This window comes from Solanum verrucosum, unplaced genomic scaffold, assembly GCF_900185275.1.
Source record: "Solanum verrucosum unplaced genomic scaffold, falcon-dt-bn FXZP01000235.1, whole genome shotgun sequence".
NCBI lineage: Eukaryota > Viridiplantae > Streptophyta > Magnoliopsida > Solanales > Solanaceae > Solanum > Solanum verrucosum.
The window spans coordinates 2,981,337-2,996,880 of record NW_026019948.1 but is presented as its reverse complement, the minus strand read 5'-3'; the positions used below and the strand labels follow the sequence as shown (position 1 = coordinate 2,996,880).

Sequence of the window (15,544 nt, the reverse complement as noted above, 5' to 3'; positions counted from 1 at the left end):
TGGATGGTGAATTTTCTGATTCTTTTTTTATGTACATTATTTTCTTTGTATTATATATAAGACAATGCATATTATTTCATCCCTTTTCTTACAGGCTTCATGAGGAAGCATAACAAAAATCTATTTGTTCAATAATATAAAGTTAATAAATAACATTAAAGAATTAAAATAATAGATAATGCAATAAAAATATGCAAAAAATCATTTTTTAAATAATAATCAAAAGGTTATGCATATGACGTTGCAAAAATAACGATAATGATGAATTTAGAAAAACAAACTAAGGTTATGCATATGACGTTGCAAAAGTAAAAATAATGATGAATTTAGAAAAACAAACTTTAAATAAGGATTATTCCATTGTAAGTGGTAGTCTAATACCAAGGCAGTTGATAGTTTTAGAACAAGACTAAAATAAAACAAAAAAAAATTAATAAATTTATAATTAAAATTCATTTAAAAATGTCATGACAAAAAAGAAGAAGAAAACGTTAATAAATGGATAGTTAAAATATATATATATATATATATATATATATATATGTAAAATTAATCCGTATTTTGCAAAATAGTGTCACATATTATCATCAAGATGATTCTCGACTTTTCCTGTTTGAATATTTTTTTTAAAAAATTATCTTCAAAACATATAATTTTATAATAATTATGTTCAAATTTGTCAAATAAATTGTCAAAAACACAAACGGAAAGTTATATATTATTGAATAATTTGCAGATTTTCTAAAAAAATAAATTTATTAATTAAAAAATACTAACAAATTACATTCAAATGCTTTTTAAAAAATCTATATCGATAAATATTTGAAAATTAAAATATATTAAACAAAAATAACGTTATGGACAAAAAAATAATAATTTAGAACACAATTGATTTAATCAAAATGAAAGAAACTAAAAATACATTTCAAATTTTGTTTTGCTTTTTTAATAGAAAAAATAGAACATTTTTTTTTTAATATCAAGGCCCATCAGGCTATTTATTAAGTGAAAAGAAGTCTGCATGACTAAACCTATTCTAAAGTGAGGAGATGTGCTCGATTCTTCCTTGGTAGCTCGCCAATATGATCCTTGCACCAGCTCCAGCCTTATTTTGTACATCAATCGTTGTTGTTGCTTCGTATTTCTGCAGCTGCTCGTTCTTGCTCTGTTTGACAGGTAATCCTCTTTCATTTTCTTGTATTTGTTGATGGCAAGTGTTCTTTTCAGATCTATAATGTTTTGATGGTTGATTTTACCCTTTAGAGATTATTTGTAGTGTAGTAATTTTGATTCTTCATTTTTGCCTTCAGATATGTTGATAGTTCTTAGCATGTATGCTTCTTCAAATATATCTGATTTTGCCTCCACTTTACCTTCTGCACTATATGTTGTCTTTTAGATATTTGTTCAATAGAATGACCACTCGAAAGTACTAATACCACACATCGAGCAATTATCCATCGGACTAGTATATTGCGAGAAGATTTTATGTTTGCAGGTGACCTTTGTGTTTTTCGTCTTGTGAATCAGCATTATTTGCATTTTTATTTTTTTTTATTAAAATGTCCTCTTGTTCCTGCAAAATTAGGCAAAGTGTTAGATAGAAATGTCCCATGTTCATTTCCGAAAGGATTTGAACATAAAAACTCCTTTCGAAATTCCACAGCTTCATCATCTGCAAGTTCTCCTTCTTAGATATGGAATCTGAAGTTTATCATTGTTAATAATCTTTCTCTCCTCTATCTCTAATTGGTGAAAATTGGTTATCTGTAGGCTTCCATAATCCAGAGCATAATTTGCTAAGTAATCATCAAGTTTGTTTCCTTCCCTTAATATATGAGTCACCAATATCCCTATCTCTCATAATCTCCCAAATTTCATCCACGATATTCACAATCTGCCATGGAACTTCCCAATTCTTTTTAATCACCTTTACCATAAGAAGGGAATCAGTTTCAATGGTCACATGTATATATTCCATGTTCTTGATGGACCTTAAAGCTTGAAGTATAGCCATTGCTTCTGCTTGTGTGTTTGTCGTAGAAGAATCTTCTATTTCTGCTGCTTGTGCCTTTATAACATCCCCTAAATCGTTTCTCACACTGAACCCCCATGCACTTCTTCCTGGATTTCTCCTTGATGCTCCATCTGTATTGCACTTAAGACTTCTTGTCTCAGGTATTGTCCATAACATTTGCTCAACTCTAATTTTAGGAGTGTAACCTTGTAGAGCCTGCACTAATTCCTTCCAATCATAAGGAGTATATTTGAAGTTACTCCTCCTTACTTTCAACATCAGAACAATGGTATGCATCACTTGGTACATAAGTTTTTCATGTGATATCTTTCCACCATGTTTTATAGCATTTCTTCTTTTCCATAATTCCCATAATATGATCGCTGGAATAGCAGTAAACACCTCTCTCATATATTGATTAGCAGGAGCTTCCCACCAGAGATTAATAACTTGCAGCCCTTGAATATTCTGCCCCAATGGTCCACTGAATTGTCTCCATATGAACTGAGCTGCTGGTGATTGTAGAAAAACATGTGAGAAAGTTTCCTGCTTATGTTCTTGACAACAGAAGCATTTAGATGGAAATTGGAATCCCCATCTTCTAACTACATGTAGTCCCCTGATCCACATTTTTTTGTGTAGATTACACGTCTCCTTTCTCTGTCTAACCAACTGATATGCAGACCTTACTGTGAACTTTCCTTTTGCTTCTAGTTTCCAGTAAGGTTTATCTTTTATATGCATTTCCTTGGGAGGTGGTATATTTATCAGAATGTGCTCCACTTTATCCTGTGATATAAGATCTCTCAGCTTTGTTGTATTCCACCTATCCACTTCCATTACCTCATGTACCTGAACTACTGTTCTGTCACATTCCTGATTAGGTTGATACAATGCTCCAACTCCTGTCCAATTATCCAACCAGAAATGGGACTGACCTTGTTTTAGTTGCCACCATATATACTGGTCCACATGTTCTCTCATTTGTATCATTTTTCTCCAAACATAAGTACCTCTCTTCCACTCCACCAGGACTGCATGCTCCTTCTTTAAGTATTTGTTGCTTAAATACATTCTCCATAATGATTGTTTGGTTCTAAAATCCCACCACAATTTAGCAAATAAAGCCTTTGAGACATCTTGTAAGCTTCTAAAACCTAGTCCTCCTTCCTCACATGGATAACATAACACAGACCAATTAGTCCAATGTTTGCTGGAGTTTCCCACTGAATTACTCCAAAAAAACTTTGCAAATATCCTGTGAAGATTAGCTATTACCCTGAAGGGGGGTCACAAGCAGAAAGCAAATGAATATGCATGCTCTGTAGGACATGCTTAATGAGTGTGATCCTCCCCCCAACAGATAAGAGCTTTCCGGTCCAGGAAAATAGTTTGTTACTTACTTTATCAGTGATTTCCTTATAATAAGCACTCTTCCTCCTGCTATAATAGATCGGTACCCCTAGATATGTGAAGAGGAATTCTTTTCTTGGTATCATAGTCACTCTATTTACCACTGCCACTGCATCTTCTTTTGCATTTTCATGCATGTATACTACACTTTTCTCTTTATTAATCAGTTGTCCACTCACCTTTTCATATGTAGCCAAAGTATCCATTACCAACCTTAATGAGTAATTATCTGCTGAGCTGAAAATAATAGTGTCATATGCATATGCTAAGTGGTTGATGTATGGACTCCACTTAGGCATTCCAAATCCTCTGAACTTCTCATCCCTATGTAATGCATTTAGAGCTCTTGACATACATTCTGCTGCTATAATGAATAGAGTCGGTGACAAAGGGTCGCCTTGTTTTATTCCCCTGGAAGATTTGAAGAAACCTTGTGGCTGTCCATTTATAAGGATGGAATACCAATTGTTAGAGATTATTCTAAACACCATATCAATCAACATCTCCCCGAATCCCATTCTTCTAAGCACCTTGGTCAAAAACAACCAGCATAATCTATCATATGCCTTAGTCACATCCAATTTAATTATAACATTAGCTGGTTTGGCTCTTATTCTAATATCATGTACAATCTCTTGTACAAGTAAGACATTTTCCACTATGCTTCTTCCTTAAACAAGACCAGCCTGCTGAGGGGATATAATGTAAGGCAATAGATGAACTAACCTTTCATGTAAGATTTCAGAGAAGATCTTACTGTTGAAATTGCTAAGACTGATAGGTCTCATAACTGAGAATGTCATAACCTCCTTCTTCTTGGGTATCAACACTACATTAGTACAAGTTACATATCTAGGTAATTCATGTCCACAGAAGAAAGATTGCACCATTTTAACCACATCTCCAGCAATGATGTCCCAACAAGCTTGATAAAATTTCCCCGTGAATCCATCTGGTCCCCCTGCACTATCTGCATTAAGACTGAACACTGCTTTCTTCACCTCTTCCACTTCAGGTATATCATGAACTTTTTTCTTCTGATCTTTGGTAATCAATTGTGGAATGTGATCCAGAATATCAAAGTTTGTAGGAGTGTGATTTTCAGCAAACTGATCACTATAAAATCTTATTGCTTCTTGATTAATTTCCTCCTCTGATTCTAACCAATTCCCATAACATCTTGTATTCTCTTGAGTTGTAGTTTCTTTCTCTTTCCATTTACGTGAGCATGGAAGAACTTAGTATTTCTATCTCCATCTTTAAACTATTGCATTCCAGCCTTTTGTTTCCAGAACTTCTCCTCCACCGCATGAAATTTCACGAGTTCAGCCTGCACTTTTTGAAGCCTTTCCCTGTTGTGTTGGGAGGGTTGTTGTTCAAATTCTATTTCATGAACCCTTACCACCTCTTTTTTTTTGATAAAGATGAACCCTTACCACCTCTTCTAATGTTGCAATCTTTCTAAATATATCTCCATATGTATCTTTACTCCACTCAGATAATGCTTTGCTCACCTTCTTCAATTTATTATGCAAAATATAGAAAGGATCTGTTCCAAAATTTCCAGACCAGTTCTGTCTCACCACCTCCTGAAAAGACTCTTGCTCTATCCAGAAATTTAAAAATCTAAAAGATTTCTTAATAGAACATTACTAAAAAACGGAGCAATTTTAATTTTGATTTACGATGTTTATATCATAGAAGAAGACCTAAAAATTACTATTACTTTCACTTTTTTCATTTACTCTCTTTCTGGATAATAAAATTCTTACTCATAAAATTTTCTATCTAAAATTTTTTGGTTTTTAAAATATGCATTATTTTTATTTTTTATGGTGCCTAAATTTTTCACATCTCTTGATACTAACCATGCATGTGAGGAGGTTGAACACTGCATTAACTATAACGAAACATCTGAATAATAAAATATAAAAATATTAATAAGTGAATAATAAAATTTGTAAAATAACTTTAGTTTTAAAATTATGATATTTAAAAACATGTTGCGCGGATACGAATACTAGTATAATATTAAAAAAAGAGAATAAAATTCTATTTTAGAGAATAAAATAGAAAATCGAGTTGAAGTTGATTTGCTAAATAAAAGAAAATTGAGTTGAAGTTGATTTTCTGAAAAATAAAAAATTATATATTTGGAAACTAAAATAGAAAATATGGTTGGAGTCTTGGAGATGTATAAAATACGGTGAAAGTGAAAGTAGTAGGCGATTCAATTTACAGCCCATGAAACGTGGAGCCCACCCAATTCATACTTCATAGCCCTAACGGCGGTACAACAGAAAATTTTCAATTTACAATAAATCTGGACTCCACTTGGTACAGTTCAAGCTTAATCTAGGAACCTTACGTGGTTTTTTTTTTTTCAACAAAGGGAGGAGAAAGACGAAGATCAAGCTAGGTAAGGCTTTGAATATCTTATATGTATTAGCAAAGATTATTGCGTATAAACTCATGAGGTGTCTAGTTTTGAATGTAAAAAAGAGAGAATTTGCAGATTTAAGTTTTCTTTTTTTGTGTGTGCAATTCTTCGGGATCAGTTTTTTGTTTTGTTGGTAATTCCTGTGTTTTGATTTTTGCTCTCGCTCTCGCTGTAATTGCTTGTTAGGAATATAATCATCTCATGACCGGCCGACATTTTCTTCTTCTGCTCTCGCTGTAATTGCTTGTGAAAAGAGAGAGAGCAACTGAAACCCTAGCGTGAGATAAATATAGAGCTCATTGTATATATGTATAGAGCTTCTAGGGTTTTAGATTGGGAATGGGCCGATAAAATATGGGCTTTTTAGGAATATGGACTGAGGAGGACAATTTGGGCTTTATCAGCTTGAATTAAAGTAGACATTTGTGCAGAAATGACCCTTTTAAGTTCAATAAAAATGTTTGAAATATAGCACCTTTAGGTTGTGCAAGTCATGATAAATCGATAGGACTTACAAATTATATTGAATTGTCGTGATTTCAAGTTTCATCTAAACTATATGTGAGACAAGTCTAAATTTTTAACGCATTAGCATGACTTTGTGTTTGTTCAATTCTAGGTAGGAATATAATCATGTATAGTGTTTACAAAATGCTTATTGTTAGGAATATAATCATCTATTTAAGATTTGTAGATTAGATTTGATACATCCCTTCCCTCTCGGATACATCCATCCTCCCCTCTCAGATATATTCCTCCCCTACGTATCCAAATGTCTTATCCCATCTCTTATACATCCCTCTCCTATGTATCCACAAGTCCAATGATGTATCCGAAAGTCCATAAATTTTAAGGGATTTTTGTAATTTAGAAAAGAGTTGGAAAATAATATAATTAGGTCTTGTGAGATTTATGTAAATTATACTTTTTTATTTTCCAACTTTTGGGCCATAATGCTCAAAAACTCAAGTCCAACATCCATTACAGGCCCAATCTCAAATCATCTTATATCGTAGTTCTACACACGAGCTGAAAGGTTCTCTTTTTTTGCTTCTCCCTCAATTGACATGGGAACACGAGAGGTATACGAAGAAAAACTGAAGAGAGGGAATCTCCATCATGATCCAACAATGAAACCTGGCCTCGGCTCTGCTAGATGTCCTCGTTGTCTTTCTCTCTTGAACTCCAATTCAGTATGTATCATATTCTACTCGGGTTTTTTATTTTTTTTTGTGTTTTTGTAATTGTCCACATCTTGCCTAGTACATGCTTGATGAAATGCCTAGCTAGTAATTTTTCTGTTTGATTTCGGTTGCAGAAAAGTGGAGAATGGGCGATTACTCCTGTTCTACATGATTTCACGGCTGTGGTTAGTATGCTATATTACCTGTTTCGAATGGTATTTGAACTGCAAGATCGAACTAGCCAAATCTGTTGTTATGATTAAAATTTACCTAAGTAGTCACAAATTTTAAGATTGAATGGTGTTGGTATTTGTGATCAAAGTCCCACTTTGGTAGTTGAAAATAAAAAGTAAGCTACTAATGATAAGTGTTGGTTATCTTAGGAGTCGTTTAGTGTGAGAGATAAGGTATAATAATCTCAGGGATAAAATGCGGGATTATTTTATCCTGCATTTGGTTAGAGGTAATAGGCAGTCTTGGAATTATTTATCCCACCATTTAGACCTTAGTGATGGGATAAGTTATCTCATATACACGGTGGAATAACTTATATCACGATGATTAATTCCGGTATAACTTGTTCTCAACCAGGTGACCCCTTAATAATATGAGGCCCTTTAGGGAAACTGTACATGCTTGTCCCAAAGCGGACAATATCACACATGTTAAGTGTATCTTTCAGCTGTTTAACCTAATGACTGCGAGATGAGTAGGGAGATGACGTAGTGATGGTGTAGGGACCAGCTCCGAATTAGCCCATGAATGGTAATGGATCATGTGGAACTTAGTTAATGGGGGAAATTGTTGTGTGCACGTAAACAAAGTCCATACTGGTAGCTAAAAAGCAACGTAAGCTACTTATAAGCTGTTGAATCCTCCTCTTGAGATTGGTAACCTAGCCCAAAACCATGGTCATGGAAAAAAGTATGGGGATAGTCTTAATGGCGTGAGGCCTTTTGGAAAATTGTGCAGGCTTGGGCCAAAGCACAATATCACACCATGTTGATGCTGAAAGTGGTTGATGCTGAAGATCTCTTAATGTTATATGAATGTTTTGTATATGTCCAAAACTTCAAGATTTTGTTTCATAGTAAATTGGAATTGAGCTTAGTTGAGTTCAATGCAGAGGAAAGTTTCTATTGTGACCCCTGAAGAGTTCCGTTTTTGAATGTCTTCCACCTGAAAATCTGAAAGACTGTCTTTTACCTGAAGCCGAATATTTTACCCTTGTCTTACTAATCATAATTTTTTATAATCGGTTGGACAAGGCTAATAAACCCATAGTGAACAGAGTTATAGCGCAATCATAATATGAAGAGCTTTTACCAACTAGTTAAAGTAATATTCTTTACCTTTGTGTAGGCTGGCTCTGGAATTGGTGGACTGCTCAGTGCAATTCATGGTTTCAATACAGGCATGATTAATTAATCATCTCTTCTGTGCTTATCGTTGTTTTCTTTATTGTACTACTCTCCTTATAGTAAATCGTGGTTGAAATCTTAAACTAAATACTTCCCTCTCTTTTATCTAATGAATTCATAGCTGAAGTCTTAATGCTAGTACTTTTCAGGAATTCCTTTTGTCCAGAGACACGTGAAGGGTCCAAAGTGGCTTCCATTTGTTATAGGGGTAGGCACTTAATCCACTTTTCTGATCTTAAACTCTTTTCTTCCTCTCTTCCTCCTATTCATTGTATTCTTGATTTTTGTGCTGTACTCAAATCTATGTATAGTTGAGTATACAATTGATGTGTTATCTAAAGCTTCACCTTTCCCCTTGTTTTGTTCTTGCAGTTTCCCCCACTACTCATTTTCTCTGCAGCTAGCGCGACATTTGGAGGTAATTCTATGAAGTTCTAATTTCATTCTAATCTTCATTCTTTCAATTTAGCATGTGTTATGTTATGAATTGATGATAAAGTTGCCATGACACTCAGCATATTAACTTTTTTTTTTGATAAGTAACCCTCAGCAACAATACTTCCCTATGCACCAATACTTAAAAGTTGGTAATTTGAAGGTTAATGCAATAATTACTTGCTAGGATATATATTGGGTATCTCTGTTTTAGTTTACTTTCTCTATCTTAATATAATTGGATATCACTTTATCCCATCAGTATTTTGAGTATTTAAGAAAACCTAATGTATAATCTTCCGTTTTACGCAAGTATATAATTATTGGTGATATTTTCACTCCCTGCTTATCTACTTCTAATGAACATTGCTTTCAACTATATCCTGTAAGGAATCAAAATTTATAATGGATGTGAAAAGAATGCTGTAATCAAGAAGACATACCTTGATCTGTTTCTTGCTGTACGTAGAGTAGAATCACTTTGATTCTTTAAACTTGACGAAAAACTGCTTTTGCTCCTGTTCAACCTTACTCCAGTTACTTTTTTGATGGAAATAACATATTTTTGGTGAGAGATATCACCAGTTCTCGAAAGGTCTTGTATTTTCATGTTCCATCAAGTGAGAAGCTAACTATCACATATATCAGAAATAACCCATCTAGTGTTGATCTGTCGTATTTTAAAGGTGTACCTTAATCGACCAAATAAGGTAATTGTGGTAATAATATAATGTGGGATCAGCAGGGTGCATTTTATTTTATTTTTGAATGACTGATGTCTAAACCCCACTTTGTAGTAGAGGTAAGGTCTATCGGAAACAGCCGCTCTACCTTGAGGTAGAGCTAAGGTTTACATACACTCTATCCTCCCCACCAGACCCGACTTTGTGGGACTACACTGGGAATGTTGTTGTGATGAGTATGACTGATGTCTAAATCAGCACTAAGGAAGTGCTATGACACTTGATGGAAAAGTAGACGAGCCTCACCTGGAAATAATTCTCGGAGAGAAGAAAAGGTTACATCACACATGTAGCTTCCGTGGCCATGTGGTTGACAAGTTCATTCTCAAATCATGTGAACTAAGTAGCCACAAAAACTGCAATCTATGCACATAATAAATTTAAGCACATTTTCCTTCCTTACAGCTCATTGTCAAAAGTGGAGTAGTTCACAAATTTTGTCTTCTACAGTTTAGGTACCCGTTTTTTTCCTTATAAGAAAATTGCACATGTTCTGGTACCCATATTTTGTTGAATGTATGCCATATATTCGAACTTGTTAGTTTCAGATCATTGTTGAGCAAGCTTTCTGTTATGCTAAGGTTAATTGTCTTCTTCAAGATATGAGCATCTTCTTGTCACGATAAGAAATGTTGAGCGCTTGAATAAGAGGCGTGGTCAGTGAACAGTAGTGTCATGCCAGGCACAATCAAGGATCCGAAGATTCAAATACTTCTAAATTTGGAGAATTGTAGACATAACTGACTTTATTAGACTTAGTTTTTTTAGTTATCGCTTTGTTGTACTTATTCTTGGTACCAAGTTTAAACAATATACAGAGAAGGTCCAAATATATCCTTGTACTATGCAAAATTGAGCAGATTTGCCCTACGTTAGTACTTTAGTTCACTTATGCCCTTACTGTCAAATACTTTGTCCAAATACTATGTGCAATTGAGCAGAATAAGGGCGTATTTGGATCAAGTAGTTGATGCTAAGGGCATAAGTAAATTGAAGTATAAACGGAGGAAAAATATGCTCAATTTCACATAGTATAAGGGTATATTTGGACCTTTCCAGAACAATAGATTGTATCCAGGGGACAAGTTAGCTCATAGGGCTGACGTTAGTACTCTGCAGCAGATACGTGAATTGGCCTGCTGAACTGATCTTGCTTAGGGTGGGTGAAGAAGGGTATCCAATTGAAATCCATGCACTTCTTTTTCTATTTTTCTCTTAGATGTGCTCGGCACTGAGCGCCCGGAGATTGATTGAAAAAGCAGGCCCAGCCGACCCTCTCCCCTTGTCCCAAAGAAGTATTTCTTCACTTTATTTTTCAAAACTAGAATTTCGTATATCAATAAATTAGGCTCTTTATAATATTTTGAAGGAATAATTCATGGGAAAGTGCCATTTAAAGGAAAATAAAGTAGCCACTCATTTTTACATTCACTGGAAAGTAATAATCAAAGATCTTTTCCCATGCTTTAATCTTATTTATGAAAGTAATTTTCGAGGTGTAAATGACCAGATTTTGCATTACAGGATATGCACTTCCAAGGTTTACTCAACTTACGATGACTTCATATTTCACTGCTTCAAGTGCCTCACATTACGGAATATCATTGCTTACCAGACGTATTGAGGAGGCCCATACTTCCGGTGTTCAACCTAAAAGACTCAGCTGATTGACTTGAGGTGCACAAAATCAGAGCCAAACTTTACTTCAAATTTTGCAACGAATTATATATAGTTGGAGCAATTGTCAATTCAAAAGATGCATGTTCATTGCTTTGGTGACTTCTCTTTTGATAAAATATATAGTTTTTACTTTGTAATAATAGGAATGTTTGAACTTGGAAGAAAACACTTGAGCTTCTGTCAAAACTGGATCTTGTATCTAAGTGCTTTGTATTAGAACAAAATGCCTTGTCATTGTTTGTAAATTGGTACATTCTCATCGGTGCTAACTGCGACTAAAAAGCCCTTTAATTTCTTTTTTAAGTCGAGAGTTTTCTACCCCACTAAGGTACGGGTAAGATGTGCATACATCCTACCTTCAGACTCGACTTGTGGAATTACACTAGGTATATTGTTGTAGTCTTCTCTATTACTAACTTTATATCTCCGAAGGCTGCAGGAGTGTGGGGTTAAAGAGAGAATTTTATGGCCTGACTTGCACAACATGTTTTGGACCAAGTATTTGACGCTAAGGGCATTAGTGATTTGAAGTATTAACGGAGGGAAAATATGTTTAATTTCGCATAGTATGAGGGTATATTTGGACCTTTCCCGAACAATATATTGTATCCCTGGGACAAGTTTGCGTTAGTACTACGCAGAAGATGCGTGAACTAATCTTGCTTAGGGCGGGTGAAGAAGGGTATCCAATTGAAATCTATGCACTTTTTTTTCTTTCTATTTTTCGCTTAGATGTGTTTGACATACTTATATCTTATTTATCAAAGTGATTTTTAATTGGTGAATGACCATATTCCTGGGTAATTTTGCATATGCCTTTCCCAGGTTTACTCAACTTACAATGACTTCATATTATAATGTTTCAAGCGCATCACATTCAGAGGCGTATTCACAATTTCAGAAGGATGAGTGTATTATTATGAAAAGATGCATCTAAGATATAAATTTGTCCGTTTTGATCTTTAAGTAATTAACATTGAATCGTTAAATTTTAAAAATATAGGTTCAAAATATATAATGCTACTAGTTTTAAATTTGAGATAAGAGTCAAAAACACATCTAAACTGATAAGATGAGAGATTCGGGAAGATGAAAGTACCTTTGTTTGTATTGTGTGTAGATATAATTGAGGAAGAGAAAAGAAGATATATCCAGCTTTCGAGTGCATTTCATAAACTGCGAATTTTACCATATGTGAAGTGGAGAATAATTCCTAAAACTAAAAGAGCTATGCCCATGCCAATCCAATGCAAAAGTCTGGACGAGTGATCCTGGAGTTACAAAAATTGGAATATCAATAACTTTGCCTTTAATTTGGTGAGACGGTCAAGTCTAGAAGATTTTTACTTAACCTTCATATGAATAAGAACATGCCCAAAATGAACCCCAAGGACCGTAGAGAGAATAGCAGGAATTGAGTTGTAGTCATAAGTAGAAAAATTTACCAGACAGGAAAAATTGAACATTGGTAAGTAGCATAAAAGGTATTAGACTTTAAAAGCTTTTATTAATCAAGCAACTAGAAATCCGGAGATAAAAATTGTATTGATGATATGAGCACACAAGACTTGAACGAAAAGAGAGAATTGATGATACGAATTATTCCTACCTCAGAATTCCTTCAGGTTCAAAAGGAGCCCAACACCATGATGGAGCATCATCCTTGAAAGGTCCCTCATATGGAGAATTTTTAGTGCAAGCCTGTAGAATAAAGATCCATCAAAGGTGTCATAGATGAACTTAATCCGGTGATAATGGAGATGGAAAATCACAAAGAACAACAATTGAGGGAAGATATAATTTTGTGAAGAACCAATCACCTTGGATCTCTTCCAAGTCGGATGTGGATACATGTGATTGATTCCAAGTATCTGTCTGTCAATATAACCCACAGCATTGCAAGGAGGATCAAGATTTCCTCTCACATTGCAAGTTACCTAATACCAAAAGCAAAATCTTTTGACTTTAAATATATAGAAATATTAAAGGTAAATTTGGAACATGGACAAGTGAAACTCACGGTTAAAGTCTTCCCAAAATCAACATTGTCCGGGTTCTGGACAACAAAATTCCAGTCAGGAACATATGTTCCGTATAATGTGGCCAAGTAAACTACTAAAACACATGCTCCAATAACCCTGAAATCATGAAGAAATGTTCAGTACTAACTTGGAGATCCTTAATGCTATCACCACTTTGGAAACACCAAAACAATACTCACCATTGACAGCTGTATAACTTGAAAATGGAGAACCATCCCGTTGGTAGTCCTTTGGATTGGGCTTGTCTTGTTGTTATTTCTATTATGGCCACTACCAAGTAAGCGAGAGCAATTTTCTACAAAGATAAGAAGCAAAAGAATTATGACCAACACAAGATATTAGCATTCAAAAGAGAGACAGAAAAGGGGGTGGGATCAGAAACTATTACCTGGAGGATGCCACACAACCTTATCCTATTCATGTCAACACTATATTTTAGCTTGTCAAGATCGTGGAAATATCTCCCTTCACAATTCAAAGGATGAGTTTAGGCTTCTAATGATTTTGGGAAGAGGAAAGATGAGATGCAAGACCAGGTTTTACAAATGGATTCCCACTTGGTTGGAAGTTTCTATCTGAAGCCAAACATAATTCTGTTTCCTAAAGGAAAGCTAATCAGTGGATGTCATTACTGATCATTCGTTCTGGGATAGGTTGTCCATTAGAAAGGAGAAAGGATCTGTAGATTCATCAGAGCTAAAAAGTAGTTACAACTTATTGCAATCGCAAAGGTTGGCAGAATCACAGAGCGAGGGCTAATAAAGCAATAAGCCCCTAAGGTGAGTACGTGTGACTACTTTAGGAGATCCGATATATGTTTAAGTCCTACAAATCATTAACTTCTAAAGCACATCATTGACTAATTACTATGGATGTTCTCCACTGAAGACATCTTAAATTACTTTTTCAGGTTTGCAGCAGATTATGCATTCAGTCAATAGCATTAAAGAACTGTGAAACCTTACCAGAGAAAGGGGGAAAATGTTACTTCTTTATTTCAGAAGCTTGTAGACATTGTAAGTCCAACACTTTGCCTAGATTTCCTATGATATATTCTATATGAATAGAATGGATCTTGCACGAATTATGGAAAATTGAAGGGAAGAATAAAATAAAAGGAAGGAAAGAAAGATAACTGACCTTGTAAAAGGAGGCTCCAAAATAGAAGTTTGAGTGTCCTTAGAATCACCTTTCTGATGGCCACTAGCTTTTCTGGTATTCTCTACACAATAAGCACCAATGAGTAGGACCAATTACCTTACTTTATCTTCTTGATAATGGGAAGAAGAAAAAAGAATGCAAAGATAACCTTCAGAGCAAGTGCTATGGCCATTCCCACAATAAACAGAAAGAATGGCATCACAAAATCTGCAAGATTGCAACCGTTCCATGGTGCATGCCCGATCATAGGCCATTCTCCTCCCGCATCATCAACCAAGACCATCAGCTACAAATTCGATGTCTGAATTAGTGTACATCTCAATGCACTAAGCAGTTTCCAATAATCTAGTCCAAGCAAATCACGAGACTAAGGAGATCATTCTTAAGATTATACATTAGGGGACAGGACAAATAGGATACAGAAATCAATCTCTTCTTTAAAATTGATAGAGAGAATACAAAATCAACCATGTTACAGCATGAATACTCTTCTCGTGAAATCTTCACGTCCTTACGGCAACATGAATCTATGAGACACAAATGGTCAAACTTACTGCAACAACAGTGAGGCCTCTGAAAATATCAAGGGAAGCAACACGCTTCGTCTTCTGAGGCTTTAATTCTTCTTCTTCTTTCTCTATTTCTTGAGATTCAACTATCATATGATGTTGCTGCTCCATATCTACTTTGATGCCAGCCATCAACTACACTAACGGCTGATGATGAGGAAAGAAATATGTCCAACACAAAATGATATTTTTATATTGCAACATTTTGGACTTCTTTGTCTGCATCCGGTAATAAGTTTGTCTTTATACTAAAGATTCCGTGATTGCCTTGAAGTGGCTTCAATTATAGGATAAGTTTTCTTTCGTCAAACCTCAAACAAAACAGGAATTATAAAAGGAACTACAAAAAAAATACTCACTTCGTATATGTATCTAAATACCTAGCAAATCTCGCTAGCTCCAACCAAATACATACGAATACATGTATCTAGTGTGATTG

At 34.8% G+C, this 15,544-nt stretch overlaps 3 protein-coding genes across 6 annotated transcripts in view; 1 reads left to right on the top strand and 2 right to left on the bottom strand.

Moving 5' to 3' along the window:
* LOC125812740 (photosystem II reaction center W protein, chloroplastic-like) overlaps positions 1-15,544 on the bottom strand; it is a 428,451-nt gene that overhangs the window by 31,248 nt on the left and 381,659 nt on the right. The gene's annotated exons all lie outside the window — the stretch shown is intronic.
* Positions 5,799-11,602, top strand: LOC125812713 (uncharacterized). The gene is made up of 7 exons (XM_049492194.1): positions 5,799-5,849; positions 6,858-7,063; positions 7,189-7,239; positions 8,417-8,468; positions 8,625-8,683; positions 8,848-8,893; positions 11,178-11,602. Exons 2-7 carry the CDS (start codon positions 6,938-6,940, stop codon positions 11,318-11,320), a joined length of 477 nt encoding a protein of 158 aa, XP_049348151.1. The 5' UTR covers positions 5,799-5,849; positions 6,858-6,937; the 3' UTR covers positions 11,321-11,602.
* LOC125812637 (uncharacterized) lies at positions 12,932-14,828 on the bottom strand. Its single transcript, XM_049492132.1, has 7 exons — positions 14,685-14,828; positions 14,516-14,597; positions 13,764-13,840; positions 13,555-13,670; positions 13,354-13,471; positions 13,154-13,270; positions 12,932-13,034 (listed from the first exon to the last, which is right to left on the bottom strand). The coding sequence occupies exons 1-7, from the start codon at positions 14,817-14,819 to the stop codon at positions 12,939-12,941; spliced, it is 741 nt and encodes a 246-aa protein (XP_049348089.1). The 5' UTR covers positions 14,820-14,828; the 3' UTR covers positions 12,932-12,938.

What these genes read in the sequence shown, in the direction of transcription:
- LOC125812713 (XM_049492194.1), top strand. Translation starts at nt 6,938, where the DNA reads ATGGGAACACGAGAGGTATACGAAGAAAAACTGAAGAGAGGGAATCTC. An exon ending in TACATGATTTCACGGCTGTG is followed by an intron (nt 7,240 to 8,416) that starts GTTAGTATGCTA and finishes ACCTTTGTGTAG; the next exon opens with GCTGGCTCTGGAATTGGTGG. An exon ending in AGCTAGCGCGACATTTGGAG is followed by an intron (nt 8,894 to 11,177) that starts GTAATTCTATGA and finishes TTTGCATTACAG; the next exon opens with GATATGCACTTCCAAGGTTT.
- LOC125812637 (XM_049492132.1), bottom strand. Translation starts at nt 14,819, where the DNA reads ATGGTCTTGGTTGATGATGCGGGAGGAGAATGGCCTATGATCGGGCAT. An exon ending in GGTTGTGTGGCATCCTCCAG is followed by an intron (nt 13,671 to 13,763) that starts GTAATAGTTTCT and finishes TTATCTTTGTAG; the next exon opens with AAAATTGCTCTCGCTTACTT. An exon ending in CGACTTGGAAGAGATCCAAG is followed by an intron (nt 13,035 to 13,153) that starts GTGATTGGTTCT and finishes TTTATTCTACAG; the next exon opens with GCTTGCACTAAAAATTCTCC.